This window comes from Bactrocera oleae, chromosome 2 (genome assembly GCF_042242935.1).
Source record: "Bactrocera oleae isolate idBacOlea1 chromosome 2, idBacOlea1, whole genome shotgun sequence".
Taxonomy (NCBI): Eukaryota; Metazoa; Arthropoda; class Insecta; order Diptera; family Tephritidae; genus Bactrocera; species Bactrocera oleae.
Window position 1 is genome coordinate 74,007,119 of NC_091536.1, and position 24,366 is coordinate 74,031,484.

Below are 24,366 nucleotides of genomic sequence, written 5' to 3' on the forward strand. Positions count from 1 at the left end.
TTTAGTAAAGGAAGACTAAATTCGGACTATACCTGCGACAGTTGGGTTGTTGTTGTTGCGGAAAAAACTTAATTATTATGCAACATTACTAACTCACCTCGCTTTGCTGCTCTTTAGCGTCACAGCGGGTCCCACTAAACTGGAGCCCACAGTCAGATTCGACAGACCCGAGGCCACAGAGAAATTGCAAGGTGAGTCCTCCACCAAATATTTACTCATTTCATCGGAGACTGACAAATATGGCGGCAATACGTTGCCACCACGTCTAAACATGGCTATAGGATCGGCCGTCGGTGCTGGATGCATCGGTCGCTGTTGCGTTGCAGTGGTGTGATTTGAGTGTGTCTTCGTTTGTGTATTCGGTTTTTTCATACCGACTTCAATGCATTGCTGCAACAAATCGAATGATTGACCCGTCGTACCACTCTCCGAGGCATTTGATGACACGTCATCGGACAAAGTAAGTGAGTGCCGGTTATCTGCTATACCGCTAGTTGTGGGCGGCGCTTGCAGTACCTTCAATTCATCCATATTATTGCTGGAACAGATGGATATAGCTGATAAATTTGTATTGCTCCCAACCTTCGAGAGCAACGCTGGTGTATCTTCGGTATAGTAATGTTTCGGCTCATCGGCGGGTAACTGTGTGTCTGCACCGGCTTGACTGCGTGCTGCACGTGCTATTGATTTCTTAGAAGCGGCAGCTGTTATGGTTGTGCGATTCATGCCCATATTAATGCAATTAGCGAGCAGAATGTCGTCAATGTTGTTGGTCGACTCCTCTTCCTCACCTGTGGTAAATAATATATGAAAGTTATATGCGTTCTAATACGAGATATTTTAATCAACTTGAACAAACCTTCGGATACGATAGCGGGCTGTGTGTGGTTTTCGACCTCAATGGGTTGTCTCGATGGTGGTAGGCTGTTTTCATCATCCAGTATACTCAGGTTGCTCAGGCTGGTGCGGCATGAGAATTGCGCCGGCGTATTCTCAACATTGAAAGTACTCAGATCATCTTCGAAGACGCTACGTAGCGGTCGTTTAATTTCCTCGCCCATAGCAGCATTACCGCGCAGCCCAATGCCAGCACCAGCGCTAGCAATGCCCACAGCGGAGCCACGTGGCGCAGCCCTCGGCGAAACACCCTGTAGAAAGGCACCCATGCCACTCCCACCGCTGTTGTTCACTTGTCCGGCGTTGCTGTGACGTCGTGGCGATTGGGGCATGCTCTGTGTAGGTGAGTCAGGAATTTCCGATGGTGAAATGACGCCGCTGGCCAGACGGCTGAAGTCACTAACCACCGAACTCTTGTCATCGCAAACACCAATCTCATCTTCACCTTCCCCCACCAGCGAATCCATTGAGCTGTGACGCGAAAACATTAGCGGCGTCTCTTGCGCCGAATTCATTGTGGTGGCATTGCCACTACTTTGCACCACAGGCACATCGACATGCGTCAAAGGTGTGTGAGCATTTAAATCAGCATCGAGCTCACTGCTACTTTTCTTGGCTGAGTTGTTGCTGGCGATTTTAGTTTGTGTAACTTTCGCCTCTTTGTTCTGCGTTTGTTGTGTTGGCGGCGATTCATCCAGGCTGCTGAGCGACTCGTAACGGCTGAAATACCCGGGCGTGCCCTCTTCGCAATAGTTGATCGGCTTTTCGGGTGTGTAGGAGCCCGAGCCATATGCGGCGTTGCCATGTACGCCGGCATTGTTGTGCATCTGTTGTACTCTTTGGTATTTCTTCGGCTTCTCTGCGGGTTTTGCAGTCTCTGCTGTTCCGGTGCTTTCAGATTTAACGACCGCTTGACGTAAGTCCGTAACTGAAGCTGCATTGGATATGACGTAAGGTGTATCCTCCGTTTGGTAACATTTAACGGTATCCTCAAGTATAAGCAGTATTTCGCTGCCATCATTCACTGCTGTCTGTGCGCGAGTCGGTGCTGCCGTGTCGTCTGCGGCAGCTCCACTTCTTTTAGTAACATTGCTGCTGCGGCTCGCCCGTTCAGAGGGTAACACCTCCAATTCTGTTTCAATTTGATGCTCGGCATAGCGCAAGCTGAAGTCTGTCGGCTGATCCAAGTCAGTTTCCTGATATGTGACATTGTTGTTGTTACTGCAGCCCGCTGGCGACTCTGTTGTGCATTCGTTCGGCGTTTTTGCATCTTTTTCGCAATATTTGGCCGAGTAATCGATTGGCTGTTCCACATCTGTGGGCTCTGCATCGTTTTCCAGTGAGTAAACTGCCACTGCCGCAGCTGCGGTGTATGGTAGCTTTTTCCGATTGGCATCTGAGGCCGAATGGGAGCGCATTAAATTCTCGTAAGCAGTATCTGATTTCGCAGAGAAAACTGAGTCACGACTTTCACTTTTGGTTAACATGGCGGAGCGTGTGAGTCGCACCGAAGTGCCGGGCGGTACAGCACTACCCGCTGCGGCGGCATAACGTTGACGATGAGCCTGCATTACGACATTTAAAGTGGTGTGTTGTAGCAGTTGACCACTTTCTTTTGCTATGCCACCATTTCCACTGATGTCCAAATTGTCACAGGTCTCAGCATGCTGTTTGCCGCCGAGCTCTTGTTGCAACGCTTTTTGTTTGCGCGCGTTCAACGTCGGAAGCTTGCGGAGACCCATCGAACGAGCGATTGGATCTAGCTGATTTTGACTCTGCACTGCCGGTCGGAAATTGAGTAAATTCTTGAGCGCCGAGGCGCTGCCTTCTGAGATCATGGCGTGCTTGGAGTGTATAAGCGAACGGAGCATCGGAACTGCACCGTTATCCCAAAGAAATTTCTGATCCTCCGGGCAGCGCGCCGATAGATTCCACAGTGTGCCGCAAGAGTTGCTCACCACCGTTAAGCTCTCGGATTTCAGCTGCTGTAGCAGTATCGAGAGACAATTGCGCTCGCGTAGTATTTGTCGATAGTGTTCGCGCACTGCGATGTGACTAGAGACGTTACGTAGTATGCCACCGGCATTTTCGATAATCTTCAATGTTTTACTAGGTCCCTCATAGGTGAGCATGTCGACGAGAAAGGCGAGTGCGCCATCTACCGCACAGAACTCCGCTTTATTGGTGCTGCAATGCGCAGACAGATTCCATAACGCCGACAATATCGCCTTGAGTGTGTTCTCACTTTTATTTTTCATAGCGGCGCGCGCCAATGCCGTCACCGTGCCAATCTCATTTAGCACCGCTTTCATATTGCTATCGGCGCGCCAAGACAGATTACGCAATACGCTGGCAGTTACCTGCAGCAAATCGTCCGGTGCCGAGTCTAGTTGTGCCACCAAAGCCTCCATGAATATTTTCTGACTGCACAAGTAGGCCTTGTTATGTTCATCGCCGAATGTGAGATTTGTAAGCGCCATCAGTGCGTAACGTCGCAAGGAATTGCAACACTGATCCTCCGGTTTTGGTCCGTGCACAGCGTGATCCAAATGTACTAAATTCGGTATTGCCTGCAGTGCACCCAACTCGCACATAGCATGACGATGCTCCTCGTCGAAGCTCACCTTCATCAATGATGATATCGCCGCCAGCGGATGCCGTTCGGAGTCATCGGCAATCGCTTCGCCACCGCTCTGCAGCAGCGTCTTCAAGAAATTACAATAATCCAATATCTGTTCGAGCAAACGCAACACTTTCGCCTCACGTCTTGCAGTCTTCTCGTCCATATGACTGTGCACAACGTTGTGTAGCGCCATGCTGGCGCACTTTCGCACACTATCATCGCCATCGGAGTGCATCATTTGCACTAGAAGCGGTACACAGCCGGCACGTCGCAGCGCACTGCATGTTTCTGGTGTGCGCGACAATTCAAGAAACTTCTTTGACATCTCCGACGGGTCATTGGAGCCCAACATCGAAAGCAGCGAGTATACACACTCCACCTTCGGACCCAGCCGGTCGACATCGATAATGTCATCGACCCCTAGCGCGCAGCTGCTGTCGCCAATACCACTTGTGCCGCCGCCACTGGCATTTGCCATTGGCAAGCTGCCATAAAGTCTGTCAAAGCTGCAACTGCCGCTGCCACTGCTGCTCGCCCAAGCGCCGCCTTTCGGTATGCTGCGCTGCAGCGCCGGCGGTGGTGACGGTGTTTCGGCGCTGTGTAGAAAACGTGACAATGTGTACGAGGAAGTAAGCTCCTTGTTGCGCTCACGTGAAGTGCGCGAACTCGACATGCTGCCGCTGTGACTGCCATTACTGTGACCTCCGCCGCCGCCATAACCGCCGCGATCCAGTGAACTCTTGCGGCCACCACCGCCACTACTGCTGCTGCTCTTCATCAATTGACCGGCAATGAGTGCGGACTCTTGTTCCTCTTGCCGCTCAAAATTCCGGTCTAGACTGCGGTGCTCGCGCCGCAAGTCATGGTCGGCAGCGGTCGCCAGCAACATGTAGTCTGGTGGTATGGGATTCTCATCGAGAAAATGCTTTGGTTTCGAAAATGTGCTCTTGCCAATGCCACTTGGCAGATTCAACGTGTTATCGTCCTGTGTGAACTCTTTCTTTGTATAGCCACTTGCGGCCAACTCATAGTCACTAATTTCACCGTCGCGCTCATACTTTTTATCCATTTTCAATTGCTCACCGCTGCTAGGTACGGCTGTCGCATGTGTGCCATCGATTTTTGCGCCAAAACTTAGCACGCGTTCGAAGTCAGCAACCATTTCGGGTGGCGGCATGGCATCGTCTAGAAAATGTGGCTTTTGTGTGGGCACCTCGTTGACGTCCACGTCGACGGCTACATCCACATCGGTGTCATCAATGATGCTGTTGTCGTCTTCGTCATCATCCAAATCGGTTGTAGCATTCAATTTGGCCTCTCGCTTATTGCCACGATGCGTGTGTGCCGAGGCCGCTGATGAAAACATTTTTACGCGCTTCTAACAATTTCAGTCGTATTTCGTTGAAGAAACAATAAAAAATAGAGATAGAGGCAAACGTACAAGCACGCGTCTTGAGCGTTAGCTGCACAATTCGGTCTAATCTTCCATATCCACCGACGTTGCAACGGCAACTGCAATGCAAACAAAGAGCGACATTAGAACGAGTTTGTTTATATGTTAGTGTTGCGGCTATTTTTAAATGAGTTCACACGTTCATTTATTGCTCCTTTTGCAATTGATCTTTTTTTTTTTTAGTGAAGACTCATTTCAATTGAATGTGCCTCGAGCATGTATAAAAATATTAGAGCACTACGCTGCAACATACAGCTATGCTTGCTCACTTGCATTAGTCATTCACTCACAAAGACTAGAAGAAATCATATAGTTTAAAAGAACCGTATCAAAGGGCCACACAATCAGGGCGAGCTGTAGATGAAAGAGAACAGTTTTTTGGCCGAACTTTTAAGAGATACAGACGTCTTTAAGACATCTGTTGTGATGACCCCTCGACTCCTCTGAACCTTTTTTCGATCCCAGTCTATAGTAGATGAAAGAGGATATGTTCTTAAACGAACTTGTGAGAGATATAGCAGTTTTTTAAAACGCTTGTTGTGATAACTTCTCCACTACGTTGTACCTTTTTTTGATCCCAGTCGATAGTAGATGAAAGTCGACAGATTTTTGGCCGAAATCTTGAGAGTTATAGGAGATTTTACGACGTCTGTTTTGATGGATCCTCCACTCCGTTGGACTTGTTTTCGATCTCAGTCGATAGTCGTTCGGCATCGGTTTTTTAAACTCGTAGAACTTTCAGAAGGTTTGACATAACAAGTCGATTAGGACTGTAATTTCCCCACGACTTATTTACAACGGAATGGTCCTACATTTTTTAAGACGACACCTTATCGACCAATATATGTTTTTCATTTCCAAAATAACTTTCATACGAGCTTTCGAACCATAATTTAATTATATCGACCTGAAGTAGACAACTGATGCTGAAACGTCTGAGATAATGGATAGTGGGGTTTAAGTGCAAGTTTTTATTTAAAAACTCACTGTATTTCGGCTGAGAATAACCGTACTGCAAATATTTGCGGATCCTCTCAGTTTCCAACGCAGAAAGCATCAGTTATACAGAAAAATCGGGATTTGTCGTTCTTTGGTGCTTTGGTTTTTAACGATTATGTCTCATTAATCTGTTTTTACAATAAGTACGGATCATAAGTGCCACACGCAGGCAAAATAGAGAAAAAACTTGTTACGTTTTTATAAAATAATTTATAAATTGGTTAAAGAACCATATTTTCCAAGGTTATTTTTTGGGATAACGGTTTTGGAGGAATGAAACAGTAATTTTCTCCAACTTGATTGAAGATACAGTATACCAACACCAAGCTCACGCAATTGAAAACCCTTTACTTTACTTGTCTACCCAGCACGAAAAAATAATTATAGGTTTTGTTTCAAAATCCTCTTGAAGACTTCCCAATTTTGAAAAATAACAACACATAATTCTAATCACTTCATCGCTCATAAACGCGTCGTTAAAGAGGACTTACACACACGTAGGGTGCTATAGAAGATCGATCATCAAGGCAAAGACATAAAGCTATAAATAAATACAAATATTACAGAGGTTTAACTATTAAATACATTTTATGCTTTTCAGATGCCTAGACTACATTCGATAGAGTTGCGATATGTAGAATAGACTATGGTCGGAATTAGTAATGTGTAGTCAAACTTATTTGAGTAATGAACTAATATTCTACTTTATTTATACCTTTTATAAACAATTTGTAGTCGAGGCATGTAGTAATACGAGGGTGGAATTGTTTCTGTCTCACATATCTTTGATTTTTGGCCTAACATATAAATAATGTGACTTATGATGAATCTTTAAAACAACGTGATTTCCTTAAAATTGTACTGGAATGAGCATATTGAAGCTTCTCTATGAAGTTTACCTATACGTTCGTTACCATACCACTACCTCTTTATAATATTATCTGATGCTTGGATTAGCCTTTGGTATAGCCAGTAGCCGACAAAGTTTATTACCTTTCTTTTTATTAAAACTCGATTTTATTGTGTCTTATAGTTTTTATCAAAGGCAACACACCGATTATAGCCAACTTAAAACTTTTCGATATTATTTTTTGTAGTAGAAGAGCTACTTGCTTTAAATGAGGCTTCAGTCAAAGCGATGACCTCTCCATGGCCTCTAAATTTTTTTTTACCAGCACTAAGTTTTTAAGGTCTGAGAACAAAAAAAATCTAAATTGCGTCACTTATAACCACAAGTATTTATCATACCAACCAATTGTTCAATATTAAAATTTATACACGTAGATTTTGGGAGTTAGCGAAACATATCGAGTTAGCTAAAGATTTATTAAACTTAGAAATCTTATCTTGATTTAATCTATAGTAGTAATTTTTTGTCGAATCTCCTTAGGGGTGATTCCAGATTTTCATTTCTTTATTATCTTGGCAACATTTAAAGCAAGAAAATAATCAACCAAGGAGAGTCTGCATTCAATCGGACGACATGACTCTTCTATAGCGGTAGTTTATTGTTTTATCTTATGCGATGTCCACCTTTGTCCGAGCAAAAGTCGCAGAAACATTCTAAAAACATTCAGGAGCCGTCGGATCCTTCTGTATCTTAATTCATAGTTCGAATAGCCATAATCTAAACATGTAAAGCGTTGGGTCACGGCTTGAAGTAAGAGAAAGCTGTCCAAGAGGTGAGACTGCCGAAATTAGATGACTGTCTTATAACATAAACTGCACGAAGTTATATTGGAAATAGGAACTGAAATATCAATTCCTCTCCCTCTACATTACGTGTCTGATTTATTTTGATTGAACATCTCTTTTCTCTCTGATTAAACGGCTAAATTGATAATTTTCGCACATTTCATATAGCTTTAATTAAAAAAAAACACTTCAATCATAGACAGCAAGATAATTAGAATATTCATAAGATGCCTCGGGCTTCAGATCTCAAAGAATATACAAGTAAATGCCAAGTCAATTTTAATCACTTTTGTTTGGCTAAAAAACTTTTCTAAGCGAAAAATGTTTGTATATACATATGCAAGTATGTAAAAGTGTAAAAAACATGCAACAAAAGCAAAAGAGCGAAAGTGAAATGTTAACGAAATAAAAACCATAAAAAGGTGAAAACTCTAAAATTACTTGTACAAAAACAAAATGTAAATTTCAAATAAAAAAAAACTCACAAATTAAATCAACAAAGCTGGATTGCCACAGACAACACATTTCATATTTTAATTTGTTGTAAATGTTGTAAAATAAAAGCGAAACAATAATTTGTTTGACACAAATTTCTACACTTTGCTGCTGTTTTTGTTGTTCGGCATGTAATTATGAATAGTTGGCACTCATTAAAGCGAAGAAACGTCAATGACTTCTTCATTTCGCTGAAGAATGCCGAACTGGATTCTCAAGTGTTTCACGACCACTTATCGGATCACGTCAATCTCAATAGTTTATTGTTTGTTTGCTGAGCACAGATAGAAGATTTGAAGTATGCGTGCATACGCGGGTACATATATAAAAGAAGAAAACTTATTTATAAAATATAATGAACACTTCTTGTAGTGACTGTGCAATCATATACGAGTATCACTCAAAACTAAATTTAAGCATAAAAACATATTTTATTGTTCTGACTGTTGTCTTTACTTTGGTTTGCTTACAAAACATATATTGAATTTCTCGACCCACACTGTTATTGTGGATATGTGTGGAGGGAAATGTTGCAAGCTCTATATGAGAAGCGATCATTTACACAGGCGCAGAAATGTGTTAAGAGTATGGAGCAAATTCTGATATTTTTTCAGCTACTAAGTGAGAAACATATTATTTCGAAAGTTATTTAAGCATATATGTATTATTGCTAGCTAAAAATTCTCGAGTAAAATTGAGTTTTCATAACATAAGCATATAAGCATAGCATTAAAAATAGTAAAAAACTAAATGTAACAAATTTTAAAAACCGTTGTGGCCAAATCAAAGTTGCTGTTTTGCCCTTATGAAATATATAAATTAATTTTGACTTATTCAACGCGATTTTTAAAAGGCGTGCCGATATGTAGACAACATTTAACAACTTATTTTTATACCCTGAACAGGGTATATTAAGTTTGCCACGAAGTTTGTAACACCCAGAAGGAAACGTCGGAGACCCTATAAAATGTATACATAAATGATCAGCTGAGTTGATTTAGCCATGTCCGTCTGTCTGTCTGTCCGTCTGTCTGTATATATACAAACTAGTCCCTCAGTTTTTATGCTATCGATCTGAAATTTTGCACCTGTCCTTTTCTAACAAAGAAGCTGCTCATTTGTCGGAACGGCCGATATCGGACCACTATAGCATATAGCTGTCATACAAACTGAACAATCGGAATCAAGTGCTTGTATGGAAAATTTTTTTATTTGACTAGGTATCGTCACGAAATTAGGCACGATTTCCACAGAAATTTGTCAGATCAGATCACTATATCATGTAGCTGCCATACAAATTGAATGTTCGGAATCAAGTTCTTGTAAGGGGTCTTTGTATTTGTGAAGGGTATTATAGCTTCGGCGCAACCGAAGTTAACGTTTTTTCTTGTTTTTATACTCTCGCTACAGAGTATAATAGTTTTGTTCACCTAACGGTTGTTTGTATCACCTAAAACTAATTGAGTTTGATATAGGGTTATATGTATATAAATGATCAGGATGAAGAGACGAGTTGAAATCCGGGTGACTGTCTGTCCGTCCGTCCGTGCAAGCTGTAACTTGAGTAAAAATTGAGATATCTTTATGAAACTTGGTAGACATGTTTCTTGGTACCGTGAGACGGTTGGTATTGCAGATGGGCGTAATCGGAATACTGCCACGCCCGAAAAACGCCATTAATCAAAAACAAATAAATTGCCATAACTAAGCTCCGCAATAAGATACAGGACTGTTATTTGGTACACAGGATCATATTAGGGAGGGGTATCTGCAGTTAAAAAGTGGGCGTGGTCCCGCCTCTAATAGGTTTAATGTGCATATCTCCTAAACCGCTAATGCTATAATAGCAAAATTCACTGGAAGCAAATGTTTTTAGCACTTCTATTGACGGTGTGAAAATAGTTAAAATCGGGCGGCAACTCCGCCCACTCCGCCCCATAACGGTACTGTTAAAAACTACTAAAAGCGCGATAAATCAAGCACTAAACACGCCAGAGACATTAAATTTTATCTCTGGGATGGTATGAGATGACTTTATAGGAACCGCGTTCAAAATTAGACAGTGGGCGTGGCACAGCCCACTTTTAGGTGAAAACCCATATCTTGAGATCTGCTTAACCAATTTCAACCAAATTCGGTGCATAACGTTCTCTTCATGTTTCTATGTCATAGTGCGAAAATGGGCGAAATCGGACTACAACCACGCCTACTTCTCATATAACACCATTTTTAATTCCATCTGATTCTTTCACTTTCCACTATGCATATCAAGCAACAATGATTATATCGGGCTAAAACTTTGCGTGAATTCGATTAAAGTATGCCACCTTGTGACCAAAAATTGTCTAAATCGAACCAAAACTGTTCAAGCCCCTAAGTACTAAATATGTGGACCCCAGTGCCTATAGTTGACCTTCTACCGAAAATATCAGTCAATCCACAAAGAAATCTCAAACGAGTATACCATTTGACTTTGCGAGAGTATAAAATGTTCGGTTACATCCGAATTTAGCCCTTCCTTACTTGTTTATATTATTTATGTACATATGTACATCGTTCTAAAATTGTGTCTTTCTTAGGGTTAAAAAGCGTGTTTTTTTGGCTACAAGCACTTTATTTTTAATTTACAAAAATATTTTTTTGCTTTAATATGTATATACATATGTTAGCATGTATAAATAATTTATTACCTCACACTTACATAGTTTTATATAAAATCCATACTATTATTAATTATTTATAATATTTTAGTTAGATTTCAATACAATACTTTGCCACAAGTTTTCGAAAACACATACGTTTGAATAAAAGCTCGCTTCAATAAATTGTAGAATATTATTGTTGTTGTATTTATATTCAAATTGTCACAAATCAGTATATTTTAATGATTTTTGGACAAAAATTTTTAAATGTAGATTTAATATATAGATAGATTTAATATATATATGTAGATTTAATATATATATATATATATATATATTATATATATTATACATATAAGTACCATATATAGGCATATCTATATCGCACGATGTCATCACAACAAATGCACTGCACAAGTTTAAGCACAGCGCCCACTGACGAAAATTCTGATTTTAATTTAACATTGAAACGTCTTTGGAATTGTTGTAACACACAGCAGCGAATTTACATAAAGTTTTCATTTGACACGACGCGCCATATACATATGTACATATATATGTATGCATATGTGTGTTTGTTTGTGTGCGAGGCAGAACAAAATAAAATTGGTGTAAAACGAAAATTTAATCCATTTACGAATTGTGAGCTTCCACTAATGACACTTGGCACTTCACTTATATTGCACTACACACACGCACACACATATGTGAGTTTTCATAATTTTCAATATTTGTGTATGATTTTTCGATTCTTCAGCGCTCATTGCTCGGCGCAGGCACTTTGAATTATTGCCGGAGAACTGAAATGGTCTCGAGTAGTGATTGAAAATGTAGCGCACACGCCGCTGCCGATGCTGTGCTATTGCTGCTGTTGCTGCCACGCGGCGATTGTGCGGTGAATGTAAGTATTTGCAGCAAAACCGTTAAATGCGAATACAAACATACATACAGGTATATGTATATGAGCAATGGAAAAGCGCTGTGCAGCGATGCGATTGGATTTGGCGCGATCTAGCGGTTGCAATGCTGCCAACTGCCACAGTGTTGGTGTGTATGTGTACATATATGTGTGTATGTATGCGTATGTGCTATTGGACGAGGTGCGATAATGTGTGGTGCATGCGCATTGTGTTCATATTTGATATGCTTCTAGTGTGTAATAAACGAAAGGTGCTGCTACTACCGCTGCTGTTTATACAAGAATACAACAACAAATATGTGTAATCACATACATACATAAATTACAAGCATAACAGAATGAATCCGCAATTCTGCTAATACAACAAAAACTTTAAAATAGTTGTTGTTCATTTTTGTTGCTTTTGCTGCTAATTTACTGCATGCAATCCGCTCTGAATGAATCCACCAAAAGTTGGCAAATCAACTTATACATACTTATATGTCTGAAACAACTGCAAATAGAGGCGAGCCACGCGCGATATCAATATCAGCAGGTATCAACAACTACAACAAGGCAAAATCAGCAAGCATACATCTTTATTGCCACATGTTGACTATCACAATATTTTATTGTATCTAGCATAATAGTAATAACAACAACAACAACATTGACTGCAACTGAAACAATAATCGCAGCCGTCACTATTAGAAAGTCGCTGATGAAGGAGTTTCCAGTGCATGACTGGCGGCCACGCCGTCGACGTTCGCATTGCTGTGGTTTTTACAGCCACTTCCGTCCCAAAGCACAAAAACAAAAATTAGCTTTACAGAAGACGATGAGCCAAAATTATTATGACAGTAGTGGACAAATAATAATAAAAAAGCTATAATACCCTTCACAAATGAAACATTTTTCATACAAGAAATAGATTTTGATTATTCAGCTTAAATGGCACCTACATATGTATGTATGTATATGCTATAGTGGTTCGATCTGTGAAATTTCTTCAGAGACTGTATCGTTGGACAATAATTTATGCCAAATCCATACCAAATTTCGAAAGATATCTCATATTAAATGAAAACTTTTCCAAACTTCCATACTTATGCCATTTTAATCGGTCAATTTGTATGACAGCTATATGCTATAGTTGTCCGATCTATACACTTTCTTCAAAGATTGTAACGTGACCTTGGAAAATGATTCTTGCCAAATTTCCGGTTCCGACAAATGTGCAGCTTCTTAGGAAGAAAAGGGCGTAGGATCGATATCCGAAAAACTGAGGGACTAGTTCACGTACACATATACAGATGGACACAGTTAAATCGACTCAGCTTGTCACGCTGATCATTTATATGTATATTTAATATAGGCCGACGTTGCCTTCGGGGTGTTATAAACTTTGTGGCAAACTTAATATACGTTGTTTAGGGTATGATAACGAATTAAATAAAACAACAACAATGCACTAGTATTCATTGCCATTTGCAATAAACATTAGTTTGCTACAATTGTTTGTGGCGCTTTGTTTTTGGCATGTTTGACATTTTGAATGTCTGTCGGCGGTAATTTTCTTCATAATTGCCAGCAACTGTGGTCTCACGTTGCATGCACCTGCTGCAACATTCATTCATAATAATTTTCCATTCGCTGAAACGGATATGCATTAACAGTGTTGGCAAACTGTATGTACGCTAACAATTTATGGGTATGCAATTTTAGTTGCCTGAAATTATATTGTCAATGTGATGTTGAGGTTATGATTACCTTATATAGTTTGGAGTAATACTCAGTTCTCTAATATATACATATAATGGATTGTCAAATTTAGAATGGCTAGCTGATAACACTGTTAGAGTGTTAGAGAATCTCTGTAAGAATAGTTAGGTTAGGTTAGGTCTTCTACTTGAGGTTGATAATTTTTCGCAATGGTTCCGACGCCACACAAAAAGTATTCATAAAACTCTATAGATTTGTTAAATGTATATATAAAGGTTATGTTGTTGTTGGGAAAGTATAAAGCCATTTCCAAATTTTTACGATATTTTCAGAGGGGTTACAGTACTTGGCAAAAAAATACAACCAAGTTTAAAATATCAAGACGATGTTGATTACAGAAAATATTTCTTATTTAATTTCAAAAGCAAAATATATATATATATATCGTATAAGTAATATTAGTTTTTATATGTTGAATATATTGACAGGACACTACGATCTCAAATCATTAAATAGTCTATGTTAACATAAAAGGCACACCTGGTGTGAAAACTCGAAACAATTATTTATTTTGGTTTTTACATATTTTTATAGTCTATACCTTTGAAAATAATATACTAAAGTTTTAAATCAATATTTCAAATATTTTTTGAGTTACAGCTTTCTAAAGTGTAGACGCTCAATTCAATCATATTTTATCTTTAAACGCGTTTCCTATTGGTTTGATCGCAGCATCCGATCGATTTGATATTTTTTCTGCCTATTTTGCATACATTACTCCATACAAACTTCCAGTGTTTCCGATTGTATGAAAAATGTACTTGGGGTGGGTCAAAGACATCTAATTTTTGTGCAAAATTCGACATGTTCTTCCAAGTCTGCCATTTTGTTAAGTTTTATTATTTTTTTTTTTAACCATTGTAGGTATTGTATAGGCAATATTTTACAGATTTATAATACTTTTAAAAAGATATCCCATAGTCAACCTTTTTTCTGTCCTGACAGGGTTCCATAATCTCACTTTTTTCGCCCTTCGACAAAGACATCGCTTTAAAACATACTGACACGTTTCTAAATTTATTTGTTAGAATAGTTTTTGAGTAGAGATATTTGCTGAAATATCACAGAAAATACAATTTCTGCCTAATGAAAAGCAGAATGGGTTCGTTATACTTGTAGAATTAAGAGCCACTTCAATCAACTAAAGGGAAATAGTCAGAGGGAATAACGTGTTTTGTATGTTTGCAAGGACAGTCGATCTCAGCCACCAAAACCGGAACGGATCCGGATTTTTAAACGATTAAATACTGCTAACTGAGCAGCATTCATCAAAACCATTAGCAGAGTGTTTTGTGCCGCTACAACAAGAACAATGAACGTAAAAAATTGCCCTTAAGGGACTGTCTTATAACTCTGGAAAGTCACATGTTTTCTGAAACACAGGATGGAGCTGTCGAATGGTACATGGAAAGACATTGTAGTAAAAATGAGTTTGTGGGAAATTATCAGCAACAATAACAAATGCGAGGAGCAAATATAATTAAATAAACCACAATCAAAATTACAGCTAGGAAATGCTCTTGCTTTCATAAATGACATTACAAACGACTCTTACAAGTATTCACGAATAATTTTTTTTAACGACCCTTGCAAATATTTCACGAATATTATTATCATCACTGTACAAATGTAAATGTAAAATGTATATTATTTTAATTTTGATTTATATAATATTTTCATATTTCTATTGCCTCTATATTGTGTATAGGCACAATATATTTTTTGGAAGAGCCAGCAACTAGCGTGCGCCCACATGGGACCAAAGAAATGTATACAATAAGCTTATATTCGCATGTATTTCTGGGTGCATTGGGCTTTAAACGATGCGAAAAAATTTATCATTGCATTATAACTAGGCATTTGTGCATATGTATGTATTTATGTTTGTATGTTCAACCTGTCACTGCACTCCACGCGCTGAAAACGCTGGTAATTTGCGTGTGTGTTCAAGAGGAAAATAGTTGAACTGCGTCGTCTTCTTGGTCATAAGCTCGTGCATATGGTCACACATTTACCTAAATACATATGTGTGTATTATTTGTGTATGCGCATCGGCATCCGTTGTGTGGGCACAAAGGGAGCGCTATAAATTCACAGCTTTCAAATAGCTAAGCATGCCTACACTTGTAAGTATGTATGATAGTTTGTGCAACGAAATAAATAACATTTGTACATTGATGCAACGATTTGGAAACATTTTTCATAGAAATGTTAGCCTTGACATTCGTGCATGCCGCATTTCCGCTGCATTCGTTGATAAAATGCGCAGCTGCTCAATACAGTAAATATGCGCTGTTGTGTGAGTGGGTGGTTGGGGTGATCGGGATGTGTAGGAATTCCCTGTATGCATGTAAATGTAGTAAAGATTTATATAATACCGGAAATGTGTGTTCTGAAATAATACAGCTTAACATTTTATGGTACAATTGTTTAGAAAATCTTTTTAAATTTTAATTTATGAAAAAATAATCCTTTTTATGGCGTGGATATGTACTTAAACACATGTGTCAATTTTTATAAATGTTTTTTATACCCTGAACAGGGTTTCTAATACCACGACGTTTGTAACAGCCAGAAGGAAACGTCGGCGACCATATAAAATATACATATATAAATCATCAGCATGATGAGTTGAGTCGATTTATCCATGTCCGTCTGTCTGTAGTAGCTGCTCATTTGTCGGAACCTCCAACAACGGATCGCTATAGCCTATAACTGCCATACAAACTGAACGATTAGAATCCAGTTCTTGTATGGAAAACTTTTTTATTTGAAAGATATCTTCACGAAATTTGGCATAGAATATTATCCATGAAAACACTATAATCTCCGAACATATTGTACAGATCGGATCATCATACCATATAGCTACTATTCAAACCGACCGATCAAAATCAACATAAGCACCTTCATAAAATATCTGTTTTCCTTATTGAGTAATCTTAAAAAATACATCGGTGATTTTTCTTGTTTTAAAGTTTTTTTTTAATCTATATTGTAGTATGTATTATATAAATAATTATATTTGTTATTTTTAACTGAAGTACACAATTTTATAAATTTATAAAATTCAAATAAAATATTAAAGTGTCCTAAGTGCTCCAGCCACCTGAATCTACTATTATTGCTTGTGTGTGCATAGTCATACATTTTTATTTATTATGGTATACCAAAGCGAAATATTGTATGAAAGTATATATGTAAAAAGAACTATTTGTGTGCATACGAATTAGATACAGAGCAAATTTACGATTCCGACAGTATATACATATGTATTTAGACATCGAAACTCGTAAAATTTATGTAGAAATGTAGATTGAATGACAGGAGCATGCCAGTATTAGTTTTGTGGCAAGCCAAGACGTCAAAACTTTTGCCGAAAATTCAAAACATTTCAGTATACCAAATATATGAATGCATGCATGAATAAGTTTTTAGCAGTATCGTAGGAATATCTACTTTATTTAGGCTCTTTGATGTCACGAATGATATACATATGTATGTATGTATATAGAACCCAAGAGTCTAATAATTTGCGAATGCTGAACTATAACATATTGATAATGTGTATGTATGTATGTATGTATATAATTTAAAGTAATGACCTCATTTCAAAGCACGCGAAATTATTTTCAGAAAATAACAGAACTAAGCATTTTTCTTGTGTTGACTGAAAACTTTACTTTTCTATTTTATAGACTTGGCTACATAGAAATTTTATACATAAATACATATATATTTTAGCCAGAGGATATACATATATAATACTTGCGGACGATTGACATTTATTTTTATTGCCGTTGTTGTTAGTGTAGCTAAAGTCTTATCAGGGGTGAGTAATTAGGTTTTATAAGCGTAGAAAGCAAACTTTTTTCGTTTGGTTTGGTTTATAGGGAAATTGGAGTTAGATCACTGGGTTGGAGAAGATATCATAAATAATGAGGTTAATATTTTTGTTGTTCAAACATAGTAGAAAAAAATTTACATAGTTACCAAGGAAGTTATTATATGAAAATATTGTCTAGATTTTTTTTTAGTTTGAGAAAATGAATTCAATTCAACAAACAAAATCTGAAACAAGCCACAAAACACATTCAGAACATATTTCAAATAAATTCTAATTCTTGAAGGAGAAATATTTCTTGGGTAAATACGTTTTTTTATGTAGTATATTCACAAAGAATTTTCTTGGTTTTACGAAATTTGTTTATGAGGTTTTAACTCTTAATTTTTTTTTCATACCAAAACGCACTGCGTAAATTTAGCCATGTCCAATTTAGCTGTCCGTCCATCTATATACATATGTATATGCGAACTAGTCCCTCAGTTTTTGAGATATGGATCTGTAATTGGCAGTTCAGTTTTTGCAGAAGAAGCTACTCATTTGTCGGAACGGCCGATATCGGACCACTTTGGCATATAACTGCCATACAAATTGAACGAACGGAATCAAGTGCCTGTATGGAAAACTCCCTCATTTGAGGATATACATATGTACATATATTCATAAAATTTTGCGTGTATTATTGCCTAAGATAATGATGCAATCTTCAAAGAAATCGTTTGGATCAGCTCACTATAACATATAACTGTCATACAAACTAAACGATCGGAATCAAGTTCTTGTATGGAGTCGTTTGTATTTGTGAGCGGTATTTTAGCTTCGGTGCAACCGAATATAACGTATTTTCTTTTTTAATTCACGTTCGGTGTGAGCTTTTGTTAAGCTGAAATCCTTCTAAATCATCTCATCTTTTATTTCACCCAAAAAAATAACAGTTTTGTTTATTTTTTTTATCATATTTTATATATTCGTGTTGTCCCGCCTTTACTTACAGGTTTGGGCCTCATTGCTTTTCCTTTTCCTTATACAATTTTTAAATATGGTATTTATACATATGTACATAGAACAGAAATACACAATCTAATCATAACATATAGCATTCAAGACGCCGCCACGCTGAAGCAGACCCAAAATAGCAACTGTCGCCAATTAAATAACTAAGTCCTATGTGACACTTGTGCGAAATTAATTTACAAAAACACTAAGCTACGCAGCAAAACTATAAGCAAGTAAAAACGTCTTCATAAAAATCATTTGAACATTTACATAAAAGTACGTGCATACATAAGTGTATGTGTGTATGCAAAATCCACAATCGTTTTGGAATCGACAATGCAAGTATGCTCTTCTGTATTCTGCTGTCTGGACGAATGTCTCCTCACACGCCTATGACTCAGGCGACCAATTAATTATTGAAAGAGAATACGACCAAAAGTAAACGCGCAAAGCAAATATATAAACCGGCATTTTTTCCACTTACGAATATAGTGTGCATGTGTAGGTGTGTGTGTGTCGGTATGAAGGCAATTTGTTTCAGACGAAGTTCTATATGCAAAATATACAGACAGGTATACGTACCAGACGTATTACAGTGTGGTAGTAATGTGGGTTTAACGATCCTTGGGCTAAGATCGTATTTTAGAACTCACAGTACAACTTTATCGCTTGCTACATACATATACATCTACCTACATATGTATGTATGTGGAAATGTGTAAAATCGAATAGTTTTATTCCATTAATTTGCAGGCTTCTGTCTACAGCAGACCTAATAATATTTATACGGAAGCTTGCACATGTATGTACATATGTATGTATCAAAAGTGCAACAACAATATACTAAGATACGCTAAATAAAGCAACCTTCAAAAAGCCACAGTCTTGCTCCGTACTTTCAACCGGTGTTCAGCAATCGATGACCAACGGACAAGAATTACTTCATAACCCGAAATTGATGGAATAAGTAAAGAGCACAAAAACTATTTACAAAACTTACAAAGTTAAGACGTATTCGGAGATAGCAACAGGAGAAAATTGCATACATATTACGCAAAATGAACGAAAAAAACAAAAACAACAAACGTATGTACTTATGTATGTACTCTAGTTGAATTGATGGAGATCTATTGGAAGAAATCTGTATAAACCAACACACAAACATACCTATGAACATTAAACTTTGTTAAACTCATTTTTTTTCCGTTTTTATTAATTATTATTATATAAAAGAAAAAGTAAAAGGGAAAAAATAATAACTTTAAAAGTAAGAGCGAAATAAAAGGCAAAGGTACAAATCAACTATATACGTTAATATATATTAATGTATATATGTACCCACATATAAACATATGTACTTATGCACATACATACATTGGTAGGAAGGGAACTTTATATACAATTAACAATGCCAGCAACAGTAAAAGTACATTAAGAGTACTACAATCAAGTTCGATTCGGATGAACGATTGTGTCCAAGCTGATGAGGGGTAGCACAACAACAATTTGATATAGCGGTAAAAAAAAGATGAGTATAGTGTAAAAAGCGGTAAACGTCTCCAGTGAGGTTATTTTGTACCAAACATTTGCGGAGTAAATGAAAAACAAGAAAAAACATAAACTTTGGCTGCACCGGAGCTGTAATACCCTTCATGGGCACATTAACACAAATGAGTATAAAAAGATCTTTATCTTAATTTTGATCGTTCAGTTTTTATGACAGCGATATGTTATAGTATTCCGATCTGAACAATAATTCATGCCAAATTTCGTGAAGATATTATAAAAGAGTTTTCCATACAAAAACAGGTTGTATGAAATTTATATGCTATAGTGATCCGATCCAAACAATTTCTTTAGAGATTATATTGTTGACGTGGATAAATATTCGCAAATGTCGTGAAGATATCTCGTCAAAAAAACCTCCATACAAGAACTTTATTTTGATCGCTTTGAGCAGCTTCTTGTGAAGGAGGTATGCAAAATTTCAGATCGATATCTCTAAAACTGAGGGATTAGTTCGCATATATTACAAAATTCGTGGCAAACTTAATAAACCCTGTTCAGGGTATAAAAATATAACGGAAAATATGCGGAAAAGTACATATTATAGGCATATATGGATATACATAAGTATGTAGGTACCTATTGTTTTTTAGTCTGTGCTATACATATGCATATAGTAGGTACATAAGTACGTTAGGTTTATGAGAAATTCTATTTTAGGTATTAGTTAAAGCTTTCAATTAAATAATTACAATTAATTGAATTACAACTATACGCCTTGGTAAACTATTAGTAACAAAACAATTTTACTGTTTAATTTCGATCTCGTTAAGTTTAATTGTTTCCCATATTAAAATATACCAATGCCCCTTTGAAAAAATTAAATTTATGTTCATTGAATTTGTGTACTCACAGAATCCCATTTTCCCCAACCATGCATACATACATATTCCGTATCCTGCAAAAGGAGGCGTGAATATTATAGGACGGTGATGCGGTGTACCGAGGGTTCGTATTGATTTTTCACATACACTTGAGTGCTTAAATTTTGTCATATACTTTGCCACTTTCCTGAGCAAACACTTCTACATTAATATATTTATGATTACATATACCCACTTTATTTTTTATAAATATATAATTTTTTCACACACTCAGAAACTATTTTTGCGCAACATTACTAGTAAAATATCTTTGTTACTTTTTGTTCACAAGCACAGAACGCGCAACACCAACAGTGCTTGTGTATCAAACTAGGCACGCGAATACTTATCATCCCACATACCTTCTTCCTTTCCTTTGGATATTCTTCTTGAAAAGCAATTCTGGGAGTCGTCGTTGCTTCAATTTCACTGCATCAGTGAGTACACCATCGTATGCATATATGGATATGTCTATCTATATGGCGAAGATGGTTGGAGTGAATCGTTAACGTTGTTACCTGATTCAGGTGATTGCTAATGTTCTTATCAACGGCACTGATAACTACTATTAATATTTATTCTGACTTATTACACATTTCAATTAAAATAGCACTAAATACGCGAAAACACAAACACTCATTTCTTTCACTTTATCTACTTTGCCAGACGGAATTTTATGGCACACTGAAGAACAAGCATTTCATAGTGCTGCCAGTTTCTAAAGTATTCAAAGCGATAGAGCTGCCAGAGAGGTTGTAGATTTTAATTATTTATATATTTAATTTAATTAATTTTAGATTAATTACATATTAATTTATATAATGCAAATGAATATAAGTAGAAAATACTAATACTAGTTGCTTTAAATATTTTTGCAACATGCTACAAAATATTTATTCATTATTTTACGCTGCCTGATGACCGAACACAGTTTCCGCCTTTTTCGCTTATGCAGCCAACTTGGCTACCTAACTGAAAATTTTCAATTTATGTGCAAATTTGGATTTTTATGTAAATCGGAGTAATAAAATTAATCTTGTTAGTCATTACGCTTTTTATTAGTGTTAAAACAGTTGCAGCAAATACATTGGTTTATATATACATATAACTACAAGTATATATCAGTGAAATGTTTATCAAAGTACAATGCGGAACTGCTCAGTATTGCATGTATATCCGGCTAATATCTTCTAGTCAATCTCTGTGGGGAAGTTGTCTAAATTCGGTAAGTTCTTTGAACTGTTGTATACATTTATAAATACAATATAATATCACGATCTTCGTTTAAAATTTACTTTAAAATTTTTGAGTCCAAGTTTATTGGTCGCAATAGCGCTTTGTATTGAATACGTGGAAGGCATGAAAAGAGAGGATTTCACTTAGAAAACTTTTTAAATAACGAATAATAATATTCCTGAAATAGAAACGCTGTTCGAAAACAAACCCCTAATCTTAAGATGTATCCAATTACGTGGCAAAGTAGTAAGCGCTAATTAAACCTTGAATATATTACGATATATTAAATTTGCCAAATGAGTGTATATGTATATAAATGATCAGCATGATGAGCCGAGTTGGTTTAGCAATGTCCGTCTGCATATACGCGAACTAGTACCTCAGTTTGTAAGATATCGATCTGAAATGTCTTTTGCTCGTCAAAAACTACACATTTATCGGAGCCGACAATATCGGGAAACTATAGCATATGACATTATGTCATAAAAGCTGACCCTTCAAAAGCAAGTTCTTGTACAGAACTTTTTGTTTTTGTATATTGTATTATATTTTCGGCACCGCGTTTTACTGGTGTTTAAAGATGAATTTGACAATTAATGCAAACACAATTGCTTATTTTCAAACCTCGGCAATATTAATATAAATTCAAATTGATAGGTAATGCAGTAAAAACCTTTATTATTCAATATTTAAATAATATATTCATAAACATAATTTTTTGTCACCCAACCCAATATACATACAAATAAATATTTGCAACGGATAAAAGGGTTAGAACAAAATTTTAATGTTATTCCTAGATATTGTACTTATTTTTTTATTAATTTTGAAGGAAATATACAATTCATGTTTTTTTGCTCTTATCCTTAATGGTATATTTATCATAAGTTTTTGTGGGATCATATGGCTCCCAACGGCTGGCTGGAAAAATATGCTTATTACGTTCATACCACGAACGTAGAAGCACTTTGCCTGCGTGGGACTCTTCCTTCTCTACAGTAGCGTCGCTTATCATGCGCACATCATCATGCACGTCGAATTGGAATAAAGGTCCACTCTTACCACGCGCCTTTGTTACAATAAAATCATAGAATGAGTAATGATGTGGCAGTATTAAATCTTCTTTCACATACATCAACTGATCAGCCATTACAGTTTTCAGTTCGTTGAATTCTTTGCGCAGCAACTCAAGACAACGTTGCAAAAATTGATATATAGAATTACCTTTTTTCATAATGACACTACGTCTATGACCTGAACCATCCCAGTAACTGAAGGTGATGGTAATTTCTTGATCCTTCAATGCTGCTTGTTGCATTACCCATTCTTGACGCAACTGTTCCCTTAAGCGGTTCTCTTGCTCCTCACGTTCGCGATCAGGCAAAAATGATGTGTCTACCTCGGGATTTTTAAATATTTTCTTTTTCTTCGGCGGTATACTATCATCATCGATATCTGTCCACTTCTTCTTAGGTGGCGTATCCTCCTTTTTAACTTCTTTGATATCGTCCTCGTCATCATCTTGCGGAGCTGCTTCATCTTCTTCGTCGTCATTAAAACTAAATGACAGTGCTTGAATTTGTCGTTTTTGTTTATTTTTTTCCGCTTGTATGGCCTCCAGTGCGCGTTGCTTTTCACGTTCCTTTTCATCTTTCTTCTGTGCTAACTTTTTTTCACGTTCCCTCACAATATCCTCCTGCTTGGCCTTCATTTCATCCAACGTGACCAGACCGATGGTCGAACTTTTAAGTTGCTGTTCCACAGCATCATAATGAGCTGCAAATTTGTTTTCAATCTTATCCAGCTTAAGCTCTTCCTCAATTTTTTTCTTGCGGAACTCAATCTCCTGCTGGGCAATCTCACGTTTTTTCATCAGTTGTGCGGCACGGCCCGCTTCACTGGCGGCTCCCTTGTAGTGCGCCATTACGTTGTAATCTTTTTAATGTACTAATTTATTAATTTTTCACAAAATATTATATTTTGCATGCAATATCAAATCTGTATGATGCTTTCACTGCTTCTGAATGTATTGTATGCTGTAGTGGTCTTTCTAAAAGTCAACAGCTGTTTATGTATTTACTGTGAATGTACAGTTCTTCTTCTTCATTTAGGTTTGTGTAGCTGCCAACGTGTAAGAAACGCAGAAATTTAATTTTAATTGGGATTTAAAAAAAAAATATATAATTTTATATATATATAAACCTAAAAACAATAAATATCTGAAAGGTCGGCTAAAGGATTAACTTTTTGAAAATATTGTTTATATGGAAATATTTTTATTTTTTCATGTAATTCCCTCAGAAATATGGAAACATTTTAATTTTCATATATATCATATATTCATTCATATATTTTGAAAGAACTAGAAAACTCTATA

The 24,366-nt window shown here is 37.0% G+C and overlaps 2 protein-coding genes across 4 annotated transcripts in view; both read right to left on the reverse strand.

Annotated features, from left to right (window-relative positions):
- The window catches only part of Apc2 (Adenomatous polyposis coli 2), a 29,481-nt gene extending 8,038 nt beyond the window's left edge, over nt 1-21,443 (reverse strand). Inside the window, exons 1-3 of one of the 3 annotated variants that reach the window (XM_070105649.1) lie at nt 21,116-21,443; nt 860-5,032; nt 98-791 (exon numbers count right to left, since the gene is read on the reverse strand). In XM_070105649.1, the coding sequence (XP_069961750.1) occupies nt 98-791; nt 860-4,886 (4,721 nt within the window). In that variant the 5' untranslated portion in view covers nt 4,887-5,032; nt 21,116-21,443. The other 2 variants (XM_036358568.2, XM_014232496.3) reach the window with 2 other exon arrangements.
- A 1,196-nt stretch (nt 21,444-22,639) lies between these two features.
- Nucleotides 22,640-24,048, reverse strand: LOC106616027 (protein FAM50 homolog). The gene has a single exon (XM_014232475.3). It carries the CDS (start codon nt 23,911-23,913, stop codon nt 22,834-22,836), a length of 1,080 nt encoding a protein of 359 aa, XP_014087950.1. The 5' UTR covers nt 23,914-24,048; the 3' UTR covers nt 22,640-22,833.
- Nucleotides 24,049-24,366: the final 318 nt, after the last annotated feature.

Bases quoted from the DNA above. Each gene is read 5' to 3' on its own strand.
- LOC106616027 (XM_014232475.3), bottom strand. From the start codon at position 23,913: ATGGCGCACTACAAGGGAGCCGCCAGTGAAGCGGGCCGTGCCGCACAA.